This window comes from Ruditapes philippinarum, unplaced genomic scaffold (assembly GCF_026571515.1).
Source record: "Ruditapes philippinarum isolate M1 unplaced genomic scaffold, ASM2657151v2 ctg11002_1_1_1_1, whole genome shotgun sequence".
Classification (NCBI taxonomy): domain Eukaryota; kingdom Metazoa; phylum Mollusca; class Bivalvia; order Venerida; family Veneridae; genus Ruditapes; species Ruditapes philippinarum.
In genome coordinates, this window is record NW_026866583.1 from 82,322 (window position 1) to 99,831 (window position 17,510).

Sequence of the window (17,510 nt, forward strand, 5' to 3'; positions counted from 1 at the left end):
AGTACAAAACTTCAGCTACCAACACTATAGTGCCTTGTCAGCCCTCACAGATTTACAGGCTGGCCTGGCTCTATACTAGTGACAAAAAGTAATCACTTTGTTACAGCAGGTTATGGCTTAAGTTTTGTTTTTTACATTTTAATGTTGAATCTCAAACATAACAATTCTAAAAAGGGAAATGTCATAAATCCACACAGTGCCAAAGAATTATGTTTGTATTTTGTAATTAATTATTGGGAATATCTCAGTTACTATGGTAAGCCTGATGTTAAGTGAATAGGACTTGTTTTTACTAATTTAGTTGATGGTGGTAGTAAGGTAATATGTTTCTGTGTTGTCTTACTGTACATTGCAACAACTTTCAAAATACAAATACATGTGTCTGTCAAAATGCTCTTGTGGTTAAAATGTGATTTGTGTTTAACTCTAGAAGTCTCTGTCCACTATCCTTGACCCTTTTTTGGAATGCCTCTTGGAAAAATAGGCAGTGTGTTATAAAAAGTGCAGGAAGTGCATGGCACTATTGTTTCAATTTTTGTGTTTACAGTGCATGCATAATGACTTTGATTTTGTTTTAGGTAACATAATTTTAGAATTTTCAATTTGAATTTGTGGTATAACAAAAGTTTGAGAAATCACAGACGTGACAAAGAGGACTAAAATTGTTCAACTCGAACAAAATGTAAGGGGGACTTGGTTGGCCCTACTGAAGCCAGGTGGTAGAAAGTGGTAGAATTTTTTTTTCTGGGAAAGTCATTGGCTTTAAAAATTGGTGCAAAATTCTTCCTCTATGAGATGGCTTTGAAGACAGGTGCAGAATTTTCCTTTAGGAAAGTCATTGCCTTTAAAGACTGGTGCATCCTTTGGATATATATATATTCACAGATGTTTTGAAGGGAATAGGAAGGACATTTACTGTCACAATTCTGCAATTTCTTTGTTCATTATAGTGTATTGTTATGTACATTATGGAGTGTGATAAGAGCTGTGATTTTATGTGACTGAGCTGTGGTTTTATGTGACTGAGCTTTGGTTTTATGTGACTGATCTTTGGTTTTATGTGACTGAGCTGTGATTTTATGTGACTGAGCTTTGGTTTTATGTGACTGAGCTGTGGTTTTATGTGACTGAGCTGTGGTTTTATGTGACTGAGCTTTGGTTTTATGTGACTGAGCTTTGGTTTTATGTGACTGAGCTGTGGTTTTATGTGACTGAGCTGTGGTTTTATGTGACTGAGCTGTGGTTTTATGTGACTGAGCTTTGGTTTAATGTGACTGAGCTTTGGTTTTATGTGACTGAGCTGTGAATACTTGTGAATGAGGTCTTATTTCATGTCACTTAATTATTATTGTTGTACCTGAGCTGTAATGTCATTGAACTAAACTGTTACTTTAACAGTCTGAGCTGTCATGTTACTGGTGTGTGTGGTTGAGCTGTTATTCATGTTGCTAACCTGTAATTTCATTTAACTAAATTATCACTTTGACTATTGGAGCTGCTCTTGAGCTGTCAAAAATGTGACTGAGCTTATGTTGCCGAGATGTTACTTTATATTGCTGAGCTGTTATTTATGTTGCTGAGATGTTACTTTATATGGCTGAGCTGTTTTTTATGTTGCTGAGATGTTACTTCATATTGCTGAGTTGTTATTTATTTTGCCAAGATGTTACTTCATATGGCTGAGCTGTTATTAATGTGGTTTAACTGAAGAATATGTGGCTGTGCTGTGATTTCATTTGACTGAACTGTTATTTCAAAATGTGACCGAGATGTTATTTATGTTGTTGAGGTGTTACTTCATATGGCTAAGCAGTTATTTATTTTGCTAAGATGTTACTTCATTTGGCTGAGCTAATATTTATGTTGCCAAATGTTACATCATTTGGCTGAGCTGTTATTTATGTGGTTGAGCTGTTATTTCATTTGATTGAACTGTTATTTCAAAATGTAGCTGAGCTGTTATTTCATTTGGTTAAACTGTGATTTCTGAGCTGTAATTTATGGGGTTCAGCTGAAGTATATGTTGCTTACCTATGATCTCATTTCACAAAGCTGTTTTTATGTGGTTAAACCAGTAGCATATTTGGCTGAGCTATGATTTCATTTTACTGAGATGTTATTTTATGTTGCTGAGCTGAGCTGTTATTTCATTTGATTGAGCTGTAATTTATGTGGTTCAGCTGAAATAAATGTGGCTGAGATGTTATTTCATTTAACTGAGCTGTCATTTCATTTAACTGTGGTTAAGTGAATTCATATTGCTAGCCTGCCTTTGAGATGTGTTTATACAAACACAAAAATATATGACTGAGATGGTGGTTACGTCAACATTGTAAACAAACTACAAAGTTCCAGTCTCAGTTTGTTAAATATTAAATCTTAGTGTAATATTTGTGTATAGAATACATACATATATAATCTAATGAAAAAGTGAAATATTTCATCTTAGCCATATATTATAACATGACTGCATGAGCTTTGATCACACTTTTATTGAAATAACGGCCATATAAAAGTTGGATAATTATGATGAAACTATAATTCAAAAAAATATCAGATATCTTTTCTGTAGTAGATTGTATGGTATACATATATTTGTAATTACATATGTATGCAACAAATGAAATTTGATTATAGAAAATGTTTATCTGTATGTAAAAAGATGGTAATTTTGAAAAAAAAAATCATTTTTATTTATTTGGCTTCTTTCTAGTTTTTGTTTGTTTGTAAGATGTTATGATGAATTATCAATGTTAGTGGCTAACACAATTTTAATTTTTCTATTTCATTTATTTATTTATTTTTTTTTTGGGGGGGGGGAGGGGAATTAGGAGGATTGTTCATTTTATCCCAATAGAATACAACTTTTATATGGTCATTGTTTCACTGTGCACTGCATGCAATGGAAATGTTTTTATAACATACTTGTTTTTTGGTTCTTGTCAAGAGCTTCCAGGGAGACCGGCTCAAACTGCCAAATTGGCAAGGAAAGTATCTGGTGAAGGGCCACAAATTGGTATTTCTTTAGAACAGATTGGTTTCAAAAGGGCCAATTTGAAAAAGGTAACTGACGAGCCCATAAAGCCGGTAAAGCCACAAGAGCCAGTTTCAAGAGATGAACCTGATGAAAGTTCAGCTGATTCAAATTCAGTGAAGGCTCGAATCAATATGTTCAAACAGGCAGAGAAAGGTATATTAGTTATGATATATGTATATATATCAAATAAGTGTTGGAGCACCACACTAAATACCGTATTCTGGTAAATACCAGACAAGGCACTCGAATGATTAGATGCTAAAGTGTTGCCTTTTCACCTGCCGAAATGCAATTTAAGATGTCTAATTCATCCCTTCACACCAATTTATCTACTTAAATGAAAGAAAAATGAAAGAATCGGCAAAACAAGTGATATTTTTCTACTTTATAAACATGATTTCTGCAAGGGTCTAGAGGTACTGCTCCAACACTGTAGTGAGTTAAATCTGTCAACTTGTATCATAGTAAATATACATCTGTATGCCCATTAAAAATGACAGAAAGATTTTATGCAGAGCGAAAATAGTGTATTTTTATGGTCACTGATTTCAAATCACAAGATTTATGGTGGGAAAATGAATTTCTTTCCCAACAGAGACTTTGAATTCTTTCATATGAGGATTTTGGCATCAAGCTAGCTTACTTGACATGGTGGTTCTACCTGTTTGCACACTTTTTGCCTGATAATATTTATGTATTATAAGGAGTGTAATATAAGATATTCCTTCGCCAGTAAAGCTGGAAAGTAGCATTGTGAAATTCCTAAGATTTCTTGTACAAATTTGATTGGCACAAAGTTTTATAAAAAGAAAAACCTTGGGCAATGTTCATTTTAAGCTTTACTCCTTAAAGAAAAGGGAGAGCTATTGAACTCACTGAGGTCACACTTTGAAGTGTCTGATATATATTGTTTTCCATTTTCATCATAAAATTTTGATGAAAAGCATTACAACATTTATGATGAAAACGGAATCCGATACAATATAACAAGTTCTTAGCAAGACCAATACAATATTCTTGTCAGCTTCCATTTTGTTTGTCTAAAGTGTCAGTTTCTTTGTCATCTCGGATTAGATAAGATTTCAATGCGCCCATATTTTCAGCTCAATTAAATTCGCTGGCCATCTGGCATCCATAGTCTCTTTTCAGTTTTCACATCACCTTTGATAACACTTGGCAGGGATGTCCGTTCAAATAAGCCCTATTAAATTTGCTTGTATCATTTCATTTCATTCCATGCAGACCAGACTGTTTGCCATGGCAACCAAAAGCAGAATTTAGAAAAAAAAACTTAATGACCAAAACCACAGCTTTGATTTTCAGATAATACGGTAGTATTGTACAGGATTTTTATGGCCAAGATCTTAGATATGTGGCAAGATGCATTGCCTGATTGGCCATCTACAAAAAATATATGAATAATGCCCCTTGTGTAGTACATTGTCAAGGGACATAGTTTTTAAATTTTTAACTTCCAATTATTCATATTTACATTATAAGCTTTGCACCTGTCTGACATGACACAGTCCCATGACACATTTAAAATGAAATCAATGCTGACTTACAAAACACTTATACATGTACCTTCTTAATGGTTTAAAATAAGTTTAAAATCTTTACACAATGTGAGTATGATAGACTAATTTAATGGGCTACTGTAAAATGACATGTTGGTGCTGATTAAATAAATTAAGTGTGACAGTCTGAGAGTTTGAAAAATGTTTCATAAGGTGAAATATAATTTCAGCTTAATAATTGTATGATGTCATTGAAGTGACATTTTGCCCATCAAAGGGTATATATTTCATGAACAGGTGAAATACAAGACAAAATAAGTTTACAATTTACACATGGAAATTTCTATAAATATCCATACAAATTTACTTGTAACGTTCAATTTATAAAAAGAGTGGGGCAGACTTTTTATATTTTAGGCAGATCTACTGTGACTTTATGCTAAACATTTTTAAATATCATCTGTTGCTCTTTCACCGTTATAACAGTCAGTCTGTTGAAATATATTGGTGATAGACATTATCTGGAAACACAATAAATATGGGTTTTTCCCATCTAATCTGTAGGTACAAACTAACTGTAACCTGTCACAATAGATAAGTCAACCTGTTAGGCTTATTTTTGAAGTTATTTAACTGTAAAAGTTTGTTTGTACCTACAGATTAGCTGGGAAAAACCCAAATATTTTTAATTCCGGAGTTTGTCTATTCAGCTCAACTTGACAATGAAATTTTGAGCATAATGTCACTTTAATATGCATATTTTTCATATATATTTTTACTAATATACATATTTTTATGTTACAGATGACTCTGATACTAGTGACACATCAGACTCCGGAGACTTCCAGTCTCAGATATCAAAAGCAAGAGGTTCACTCAGATCAAAGACCCAATCTAAAAATAACTCTCCTTCAGTTGCCATAGAAACACAAAAAAATATTCCAACTGATATATCCAAATTATCAATCCAGGAAAGAATTGCTTTAATGAAAGGACAACCTATGGGTGACCACAAGCCTATCACACCATTAAAGCCGAAACCGAATGCCAAGCCCACCCCTACTGCCAGACCTACCCCACCTTCAAAACCCTCTAAGGCACAGCCTTCATTTAAGCCTCAAACACCATTTAAACCAGTCAAACAAGTAACAAATTATCAAGCACCTAGTGCTGTTCCACCACATTACACGTCACAATCTCAACATGTTGAGGAGCCATCCAGTATTCATCAGAATACAACTTGGAGTCAGCCCGAGACTATGGTAACATAATTCCACCCCTGACTATATCACTTTCCTTTTTTGCATGTTACTATGGTAACGAGTCTAGATCTAAGTGACCTCAAAAACCTTTCCTTAAAATGTTCAGTTCTACTTTGCATGCATTGCGTATTTGCTCATTCATCTGCTGATTATTTCAGAGCTGTATGAAGTTGTAGACTTATAGTTTGTATATAAAACTATTCTTAGATACCTGATTGATATATTGTAAATTTGATAAACTTTCTCAACATTTATTGATGAGCAATAATTTAACTCACTCTATAGGCGACAGTTTAAAACAAAAATCGAAGTTTTTAAGTTCTTATTGTTTTTCTTATTTGTATTGTCACCTTTATCAGGTTCCTGATTGTCTTTCCTTCTACAACTTTTGCTCCAATTTTTTCAAATAAAATACAAGTTTCCCCCCAATAGTGATTAGTTCTCTAAGAGCCTCTATGATAATGTGAAACTTTTCATATTTTGTCACAATGCTGTATCACTAGTATATCAAAACTTTACATTTTGAATCAGTTATTTTAGTACATAATGTACAGCTGTTAAGATATGGAAAACCCTTTACCTATCAATAAAAAGTCTGGCATACATAAATTCCCTGTAGATATATAATTTAGCTGTTGCCGACCCAATACCTGAATCTGAAAACCTGCTTTACTGCATCATGACAGTGTTAAGGTTAAAAATGGGCTTCACTTGGCAATTTATCAGAATTTCCTTTTCCTTTTCAGAAAAATAAATCATTTTCTGTATGATTCGAGTCAATCTGTAGTTGAACTCTTGCATGGAAGTATCGAGTTTAGTAAAACATCTCCCAGTTACTTTAATGTTCTTAGTGGAAATTTTCAATTTAAAAGTTTTGTCATAGTAGCTGTGTATATATTCCTCTCAGCAATGTTTGCTATGAATTTCTCTGTAAGGACATTGCAGGTTGCTAGGCAACCGTGTCCGTTTGTTATGTAGCAACTGTGGTTTAGAAAATTTTTTGAACCAAATTTTGGACTGGGTTTACAAATTTAAATGAAAACAAAAGTGCGTGGTTTTTCGTGCGGGCTTTTCTAATTTTGAAATACCTGGTGAATTAAAGAACACACTTCAATTCAAGTTTAAAATGCTTAGATGCTTGGAACATTAAAGTAACTTTGAGATGTTTATTTATTGACCTCAATGTTGCATTTATATTCTATCATTCTTTATTTCAGAGAGGATGTCATTTTTTGTAATTTTTTTTAACCTGTAATTTTTGCATGATTTGGAAATAACTTCTTTCTATGACTAATTTTTTATTATAAGTGGATTTAATACCTCATGTTTACAGGAGTAAAACCACCGCTGGCAACGAAGCCATTAACATCTGTAAAACCTCAGATATCCTCTGTAAGATTTGTTCTGTAGATATATACAAGATTTAACCTAGTGCCTACCTTAGTGCCTACTCACTATATACTCTTGTGTTGTTGTTGTTGTTTTTGCTGTTTGTAGTGTTGAAGTTTTGCAGCATTGTTTTTTGTTATTTTGCTAAAGTTAATTGCAGAGTTACTGGTCCTGAATTTAGAAATTGATGATTGAAAAATGAATTTTTCTTAATACAATGTACTACGTCTTGACAATATAGATACAATTAAATATGTACATAAAGTGAAATGAAATTTAGACATTTTTACACCAAAATAAGACATTAGTGTTTGATTTATAGTTATTTTGAGCAAACTTGAAATCACAGAAATGTATAACCATTCCATGACATTTTTAACTCTGCCATTATTTTCTGTACCTTGTCAGTCCTAAGTTTTTTGAATAGTTGATTTGAAAATAATGTTTTCTTTTTACATAAATCTTGATGTATTTTTATTTTTATTCAGGTGTCAGCTTTCTATATAGTCCCATAAACTATGCAGGAAAACATGCAAGTTCACTCGCTGTTTGTTCTTGTAAAAGGGTTAATTTACAAACACTTGGGTTTTGGATTTCTGATAGAGTTACTGCCCTTTCTTGATATCTAACCATTTGCATAGTGAATTTAATGGAAAAAAATATTATTTTAAGAGCAATAGACATAAGTTCTCAAAATGCCTGTAAATTAAATGTGTACCAGGCAAAATTGATATTGTATCTATTGCTTGCAAAGGTGACAAAGTCCAAGTGTTTTGGGGAAAATGTTCATTGTTTACCATTTGATATACTTTGTCTAGTCAATGTAAAATGGCCATTTTAATATAATGACTAAAGCAAATATGGTAATACTCTTACTTCTGACTGAAATGTTCCTGACTTAATTGTTTTGACTAAAAGTTTCTGACTAAATGGTTCTGACTAAATGGTCCTAATACTAAAAGGGTCTGACTAAATGGTTCCTAATTAAAAGTTTCTGACTAAAGGTTTTCTGACTTAATGGTTCTGACTTCTTCATCCTTTTAAGCTGCAAAATAGTTTTAGGTTTGATAAGGTACTGAAATGCTTCAAAATTTAACCTTTGTGCTGATTTTTTTTTCTTTGTTCATTTGCTTGCTAATAACATTTAAATTCACAATGTCATGTTTTGATTGGATGCTAAAAATATTGCAGGCCTTTTCGTGTTTGGTGCCAGAAGTCAACAGGTTGATATTAGTTTTTGCTTGATTCCTGTAATCTGAAAATATATGTGCAGGAAATATAGTTTATTTATATTTTCCCGCAGATGATATAAGCAATTTCAAAATTTGAATGTAAAATAGCATGTTTCAGGCGGAGAATGTTAATACTAGGTACTGTATGTAAATATATAGTAAATAAGCTGTAAGTTTGATAATGTGCTTGCTATACCATTGGCTTACATTTGCCAAACTTGCCTGTTCATCCATATGACTTCATTAATCAGCCAATCAATTTATTTTTAGTTCAATTTTGATGTTCCTGAAGTTCTCTTTTTAACTGAGTACCTGACATTTTTGAAATTTTCTTTGCAACTAAAGTAACATATTTAAGGCCAGAAAGATTTCATTGGAATAAAAATAACTCTTTGAGTTCAGGCAGCTAAATCACCTGTAAAGAGTCACAGTCTACAGTCATGTAATTTGATCCTGTATTTCATACTGAAATCACTTAACCTAATAATGGACTATTCCGGATTCAAAGCAGGCTTAAGTCCATTGCACTAATTTTGCATGGTTAGAATAAAGCAATTCTCAATTTATTCCTAAGCCTATGAAAAGTTTGTCTTAATCTCTACCTGAAAACACAAAACACATGACAACAAAGCATCTGCCGTCTGAAGTTTAACATAATAAATGCGGCTATGCCACTAGCAACGCCATCCCATAGCGCAACAAACAGCAGCATTATGTTGCTGTCAACTGTTACCATCTGACAAAAGGTACATGTATATAAATGTGTGTGCTGAAATACAGATTATTGATCTGACAAGTACAATAGGTACCAAATTGCATGGTATCCAAGACACTGTCGCAGCCTTAATTTTATTTTGCCAGGCATCCATTTATTGTCTGCAAATATTTTTAATCTTAGATTAAAAAGTGACTAATTAAATTTGTGTTTATAATTATTTATTTCTGTTTTATCTCTGTTTTATTTGTAGCTAAGATTTTTACCTCAGATTTGCTTTATTCTTACTTGTTTAAATAACATACGGAGAACATAAAAAATGTGTATTTATAGTAACAAGATTCATGTTGTGTGCTTTAGTTGTGCTTATTGTCTGCACTATTATGTCAGATATTGGAACCTTGGTTAAAAGAAACAACCAAAATTTAAAATTATAATATTTATATAAGATTTTATTTATGAATTATAATTATTCACCTTGTTATATTAACAAATTGCTTTCTGCAACATTTTAAAATGCACACAAAATTATGTCTAAAAGAGAATAATGTAATTACAACTTTGCTTTATTAAAATTATTGATTCTTAATAAATATTGTCATGGAGTATTATATAATGGTACATGAAGTACAAAATCTCAGTTTGATAACAGATTTATTAAATAAAATTTCATTGTGTTCAAATGTATGTATAATTGATTACTTATTGCAAATTTAATGACTGAAGTTATGACTGACTTATTTTGAAAACAATGTGTAAATTACTGAATAAGTTTTATTCAAGGTTCCAATCTCCTACTTTAACGCTTTTCTTACACTAGCCAGTACTCTGTGTGTCTTTTCAGGACCCAAGCCCTTCCTTCCAGTGAAGCCAACCATTTCCAGTGCTACTATTTACTCAAGGAATAATGGCCCGCCCCCAGTTCCGCCTTCTAGAATATTGGGACCACCTCCTCCCCCTCCCCCTTATGCTATGTATAAGGTGTGTCTTAAATAACATTTAGCAAATAAAAAATGTATAAAGAATATTATTAGATTTACAAAGTAAGTTTTCTTTCTTTCTTAGGCCCACGTTTATTTAGCCTTTTGATGTTTTATACAGTCATGTTTTCTTATATAAATTATGATTTTTTTCTTGGTCATATTTTGTTTTTTATTGATTTTTGTCAGTGAAATATTGGATTTTTTTGTAGCCTTCACTGTTGTGTACATTTATACAGAACGTAGCAATACTGCAGTAGTAATGAAGGACTTTGTCTACAATATTCTATTGCCATTTCAATGTAGAAACTTTCATGAATTTTATCATAATTATTATCACACGACCTTATGCATCTAACATTGCTTTTCCTTATTTCTGTGTCTGTTAAATTATATGTATGCATAGTAACTGCTTTTTAGTTTGACCTTTGTAACCTCTGTTGCTATAGTGAACTTTGTTCCTCGCATGGCCTGATTCATATGTTTGCATATGATGCATAATTATAGTGTGTAATAGTAGTTTGTTTTTTTTTTGTGTAGTTTTTTTTTCTTGGAAGATATTTATTTTTAGTACATGAATTTTTTATGGAGAAAAAAACGAAAAACATTTTTGATTATAATAAAATTAGATCTAACATTAATTTGTCTTCTGATTTATGAAACAGGCTTTGCAAAGAATAACTACCTAACTTCTTGTCACAAAAAAAAACTTCTTGTCACATTATTTCACAGACAGTTCATTGATTATGTAGATTTCCTTGATATGTTATCATTTTTTTATTTTTTTTTTATTTTTTTATTTTTGCTGTAAGACAATTGTAAATACTTTTATTTTCAAATCTGTTTTATAAAATTAATCTTAATGATAATAATAACTGCTTAAAGGAACTCCACTGAAGTCTGAAAACCTAAAAATGTAAAATTTGAAATCATTTCTTACATAGATCAACTGGGGCACTAATAAAACAGAAAGATAGGCAAATTATACTAAAGAAATACGCATGTACTAAAAAATAAGTTGAAAATTGTATTCTTCTGCTACTGTTAGCCTTATTTGCATTAAAAAAGCATTTAAACGCTTTTCAATTTGAGGTCATTTGTCACAATAAGGGTAATTATTCTGGAAAAATGGAATGAGCAATTGATCTGCAATTTTGCTCACAAGTTATTTGTCTAGACCTACATCAAATGAAACTTAAATCTCAAAAAATTATATACAGTCCAGTCATTTAAAAAAAAAAGAAAAAAAGAAAAACCAGTCGAGTCCCTTTAAGTTTTTTTTATTATTATTAAATAATGAAATTTAATTATTAGATTATTGCAAGATAATATACAATATAAAACAGTTTAAAGTTTTAAGACATTGTGATATGTAAACAGTAACTTGGATTATAATTATCGGATGATTTGGGTTTGTAGAAGCCAGCTGAAGTGAAATCCCCACCTCCACCAGTGAAATCTCCACCACCACCAGTGAAATCTCCACCCCCGCCAGTAGTTCCCGCCCAAAGTTTTGACGAATGTGATGATATTTATGATGAAGGCTTCAGTTTTGTTGTAAGAAATTTTGAAATACATTATTAAAGGGTGTTAATCTATAATTCACAAATCTTAATAACAATATTCTGTTAAAATGTTATAAACTACTTTCGACTGCATTCTTAAGTTCTTTTTTTTGTCATTGTTGGCAAAAGAAAAGTTCCTCCTTGACCTTTGCTGTCAAGGCATATTTTATGGACAACGATTACCATGTCTTCTTCTGTTGTTACATTTTTATAACCCTTTAAACAAAATTTGAAACACTTGCCCCTCACCGCTGTTGGTTCAAACCCGACAGGGACTTTGAATTTTTTTATGTGAGGAAGCTATCCAGCTAGCTTATTGAACGTCAGTGGTTCTATAATAATAATGAAATGATGCATAGAAGGACACCTGAGGTCTTCCTCCACTGTTAAAGCTGGAATGTTGCCATATGACCTATAATGTGTTGGTGTGACGTAAAACCCAATCAAAGAAACAAAGAAAGTTTGAAGGGGGTATACTGGAGTCAGCTTATGTCTCCTTGGCATTCTATCAGTTCTGCACTTGTAAGTACAGGACGATTTGCGTACAAACAAGTAAATGTTACTCTTCCTGCAATAAATTATTATGTTTGTACCAGCTGGTAGCTATGCATTCCAGCTAACCTTCCCCGTAAGCAAAAATTATGTATTTTTTTAATATTTTACTGCAAAATCAAATGATACGAGATCAGATTTACGTATATTTTTTCAGCCTGATCCAATGAGCAAAGAAGAATGGTACCATGGTGAAATAGAAAGAGCAGACACAAACAATAGATTGATGTCCATAGGACAGGTGTGTTATTGTTAGTTTTGGATACATGTCTGTGGATAACCTAGTTTTTGTATGATAAAAAAATTATTTTTATGTGGCCCAGTTTATAAAATCTTAATGATGTTAAGGTAATATACCACTTAATAATTATTTCTCAAACATGTATCAGCATTGGGTCACTGTTCACTTTCCAAATTCTAGAAACTTCAAAAAAAAGATTAATCCTCCTTCCCTCGCTGGAAAAAGAAATAGAATAAATAAATTGAAAAACAAAATGAATTAAATTCTGCAAATTAAAAAGTAATGATGGTTTGGATAATTAAAAAAATCATTATAAATTATTTCCATGGTAATGTGTAATTTAAATTTTTTGATACAGGATGGGACATTTTTGGTGCGTAAAAGTAAACAAGGAGGAGACACACAGCCTTATACTCTTGCCGTCCTTTACGAAGGTCATGTATACAACTTGAAGATGAGGGTCCGTCCAGATGGACAAGTGGCACTTGGTGAAGAAAAACCTGATGAACTGGTCAGTGAATTGTTATTATTCATATATAGAAAAAAGAAATTATTTCTAAAGGACAGCCTTATTAGTTGAGCGTGAAATTTGCACATACAAATTGATGTACCTATACCATAAGTAAAGTGATACTTGATAGATTTTAAGTCACCTCAAAACAACATGCAAAAGTCATATGTTGACTTTATTCCCAGATTTACTGGTGCAAAAAGACGTGCAAGGAAGCTATTGGGCTAGCATTTGAAAAATTGGTAGTCCTACTCAGTTCACTGATTTACTTTAATTTAAACAATGGCAGGCACCTGAGTAGAACTTCCAGAGTTTCAAATGCTAGCAGAATAGCTTACAGGGGCGTAACTAGGCGTACTCCTGTACGCCTGTGCGTACAAATCAATCCTGTTTTCAAAAAAATCACATCCGCTAAAAGTTCTAAAAAAGTGATAAAAACATAGGGGGTAGTGTGGTCAGGGCACATACAGGCCTACTGACTCTTTCGACTTAATCATTATATAAATATTTCATAACATTTACAGTATAAATTATTATCTTTTAAAATGATCTATATTGTGATATATTGTACAGATTCAACGGAGGAAAGTTATGAAAAGCTTAAGGTGTCTTGTTCAGAACCTATTCTTGGCCGAGATATTCCCCTAGCATTGGCTTGGTGGCCTGTTTTTGCGCAACGTGCTTATTCGGCGCGCAGATCGCCCGCAATATTTTTTCCCAAACTTTTTACTATTTCCGTATCGCCCCTTTTGTGTCCTCTTCTGCTTTTGGTTGGGTGCCTTCTGGGTGCCCTGCTGGTTTTGGCTGGATTATGTAGGGGCTGAGTTCTGCCAACGTTGCCTTGAATGTTTGATTTTTAATCTCATCTTTTAATCAGAAACAAAGTAACAAATTGGGTAATTTCTCAATGGCATATTAATCAATTGATTGAGAGAATTACTTTGCCGTGCCAAAAAGGGCAGAAAAATACAAAGAATGTACACTTCCTTCTCAATTTTATGCAGTTATTTAAAAGAATAGTAATATTCTAAAATAAGTTGTTGAGATTAAATTTATTATTCTCTGTGGTCAGCAAAACATTGCGATGAGTCATCAAGAAAGTTACATCATTATTAAAGTCGTACATGCATATATCTGCTTATGAATTTACTTTATCACAAAAGGTCTTAATGTATTCACATGATCCACATAATCTATGTTATATGCAACAATTTTTAATTAATTTACTGACATTTCTGAAAGGAGATTTTGAAATATCTTTGCATGTAATATAACGCGTTTTTTATATATACATGTATTGTAATGTAATGAAATATTTAACAGTCCAAAACAGTCACTGAACTTAATCACAATTTTCACACCATTATAGTTCTTAAATTAATATATTGTTACAACAGTTGCTACTTATGAAGGTGCACAATGACAGTCTTTCCTCAGAGAGAATTGGGGCATTGTGTGAATATACTTATCTTTGTAGAGAGTCTCAGCGTTAGCTGTGGCTTATATGATGGACTAACGTGAATTTGACAAAGCCGTCCAGCAGACCCGGCTTTTCTAAAGAAAGCAAGGCTCTGTACCCAAACATGACATATAAGCAGTTCAATTAAAAAAAAAAACGCTTGCTTTAGTTTTCGACGTTTCTAGCGTTTTTTTTTTTTATTTAAAATTTACTGAATACGGGAGATTTGTTGCTATAACATCAGTTTGAAAGTCGCAAAATGACATTTTTTTCTGCAAAAAAATCGATTATAAATATAAAAAAGTTCTATGGTATATGTAACGTACTTGCTCATTTTACCTATTTTAAAATTAACAAAAAGAGTTTGAAATCATTACCAATATGTTGTCAATATAGCCTCTTGATAGTCACAAAATGTAAGGATATCGCTTCCTCTTTCAAAAAAATTTCTCGGGGGAGCATGCCCCCGAACCCCCCTAATTAAGGAATACATACCAAAATAGCTCACTTACGCCCCTGTCTTATTCAGAGTCATTGGTGGAATTCATTGCCCACACTGGTGAGAGATTCAATATCAGGTTCCTGAACCACTCGGCTGAATAGCCCCAGCAAAATCATAGAAGAGTTAAAAACCAACATAAATACATATTACATCACAAACTTACAGGCCTTTCAAAACATTTACCAAAATAGTGCTTTAACAAAACTTAGAATTCAAAATAGAAGTATGTTTTAGAAATATCAAAAACTTGGCATTTATTTCAAAAAAGCATTTTCAGGAAAACAGACATTTTTAATGTTTGATAAACTTTGTATGTTGTATCTTTGGGTTTTCCTTTTACAAATTTCTTCTAGAAAAATTGTCTTTGCCTTTTGATAGGTCTTCGGAAATTAAAGTAGGAACAAGTTTGAACAACTTTTTCTAATAAACCAATGCATGGATCATTCTACAAATACTTCAAACAGCGTCCTTGAATGGCAATCCTTTTTTGCCTGAAAATGATGATAAACAACTTGTAACCATGGTGATGGCTTTGGTGTTTGTATAGTTTTTGGTGTTTGTATAGTTTTTGGTGTTTGAATAGTTTTAGGTGTTTGTATAGTTTTGTTTTATCATCATTGTTTTCTACTTGTTTTACAGGCATTTAAAGATGTTCCGGCTTTAATTCACCACCATAAAAGTCATGATGTTATATTGTTGAATGTAAAAGAGAAGAAACAACATAAAACATTACTGAAAAAACACCCTATAAATATCAATGGGTAATTAGAGATGACAGAATGTTCCTGATAACATTTATTATAAATCAGGGGTTATAGCCCGACATTTGTTAACTGTATTGACTCATGTCTTATGTTAAATTAGAGTTGTTAAATATATTAGGCTTATCTACACATTTGATAATTTGAACAAGGACTTTTTATCTGGCATAAATTACGATTTCATCTGCATGATATTAAAGTGGCATTATGCTCATCCAACTGTAAATGGTGAGTTGTACGAGTAAAAATAAGTTTACATTTTGCTATAATTGTGTTCAATTTAATATAATCCCCATGCAAAAATAATCCATAGTTTATGTGACACAAAGGTGTTTCTGTAAATAGCGCTCGGATGTATCTGTAATGGTCAATTTTTAAAAAAGACTGGGGCAGTCTTTTTATGAAATAGGTAATTTTAATTTTTTTTATCCTTAAAATATTCCAATATCAATAACTGGTCAAATCACCTTTATAATAGTCAATATCTTGAAATGAAAACTAATTCAACTCAACTTGACAGCAAAAAAATGAGCATAATGTCACTTTAAATATGTAATACAAATGGTACAAAGGATCATTTAAATTACCATCCTTGAAATAGTATTGGCTTAAAATTCTTTTATTTAATTTGTGTTCATTAAAATGATTATTGATCTACAATAACTCCTTTTAAAAGAAAATAATTATGTGTGATTAGCTCTGAAAATGATTGGCATTAATAAAAAGATATTGTGCAAATTTTAATATATTTTAAAAAAGAAATGTAAAAAAGATTAACTAAACTGAAACAAAAACATATTTTGAATAAGTTTTTGACAAATTTTAGTTGTTGTAAGATTTTATATACATTGAGTTAGTTTAAGGGTAATTATATCATTACATATGTTTAATTAAGGTTTATTCTAGACTGTTTAATATGTACCAAATTATTTTAGTTTTGTTAAAAAATTGTTAGAGATTTTAATGTGATGAAAACTCCTTTAAAGTAGAAAATAAAATCTTGCCTTGTTCAGAATGACATAATGTAACACAACAGTGTTGGAACAAATATCTGAAAAAGCAACACAATGTAAAATAAAACATTTTTGATAGAACAAAATTATGTCTGTAGATATACAACACATAATAAACTGTAGCATTAGAACAATACAATGCCAAATAACTGTGTCGGAACAAATATATGAAAAGCAACACATTTTAAGCTACAATATAAGGACATCACAATGGAAACTACAACATTTGACAACACAATGTAAGCTACACCATTAGGACTACACAATGTAAGCTATACCATTAGGACTACACAACAAAAGCAACACCATAAGGACAACACAATGGAAACTACAACATTTGACAACACAATGTAAGCTACACCATTAGGACAACACAATGTAAGCTACACCATTAGGACTACACAATGTGTGCTACACCATTAGGACTACACAACAAAAGCTACACCATTAGGACTACACAACAAAAGCTACACCATAAGGACAACACAATGTTAGCTACAAAATTAAGACAACACAATGTAAGTTACAACATTAGGACTACACAACAAAAGCTACATCATAAGGACAACACAATGTAAGCTACAAAATTAAGAAAACACAATTTAAGTTACAACATTAGGACTACCTAATGTAAGCTACAAAATTAGGAAAACTGATGCTTAAGGACAGTTAAAGGTAAATCAACACATTAAAAAACAACAGTGTTGGAAGTAAACTTATGTAGAATAACTAAGTGTTGGAATAAATATAATATGTAAGATAAAACTTTACAAA

The 17,510-nt window shown here is 31.9% G+C and overlaps 1 protein-coding gene across 11 annotated transcripts in view; it reads left to right on the forward strand.

The window, feature by feature from the left end:
- LOC132732978 (uncharacterized) overlaps window positions 1–16,805 on the forward strand; it is a 31,700-nt gene extending 14,895 nt beyond the window's left edge. For 4 of the 11 annotated variants that reach the window (XM_060719521.1, XM_060719524.1, XM_060719522.1 and 1 more), the window contains 6 exons: window positions 2,948–3,190; window positions 5,359–5,816; window positions 11,552–11,689; window positions 12,407–12,490; window positions 12,849–13,001; window positions 15,602–16,805. In XM_060719521.1, the coding sequence (XP_060575504.1) occupies window positions 2,948–3,190; window positions 5,359–5,816; window positions 11,552–11,689; window positions 12,407–12,490; window positions 12,849–13,001; window positions 15,602–15,727 (1,202 nt within the window). In that variant the 3' untranslated portion in view covers window positions 15,728–16,805. Of the gene's footprint in view, window positions 1–2,947; window positions 3,191–5,358; window positions 5,817–7,033; window positions 7,051–7,149; window positions 7,209–8,396; window positions 8,429–9,996; window positions 10,134–11,551; window positions 11,690–12,406; window positions 12,491–12,848; window positions 13,002–15,601 lie in introns of all 11 variants that reach the window. The other 7 variants (XM_060719528.1, XM_060719526.1, XM_060719527.1 and 4 more) reach the window with 7 other exon arrangements.
- The last annotated feature ends 705 nt before the right edge of the window (window positions 16,806–17,510 follow it).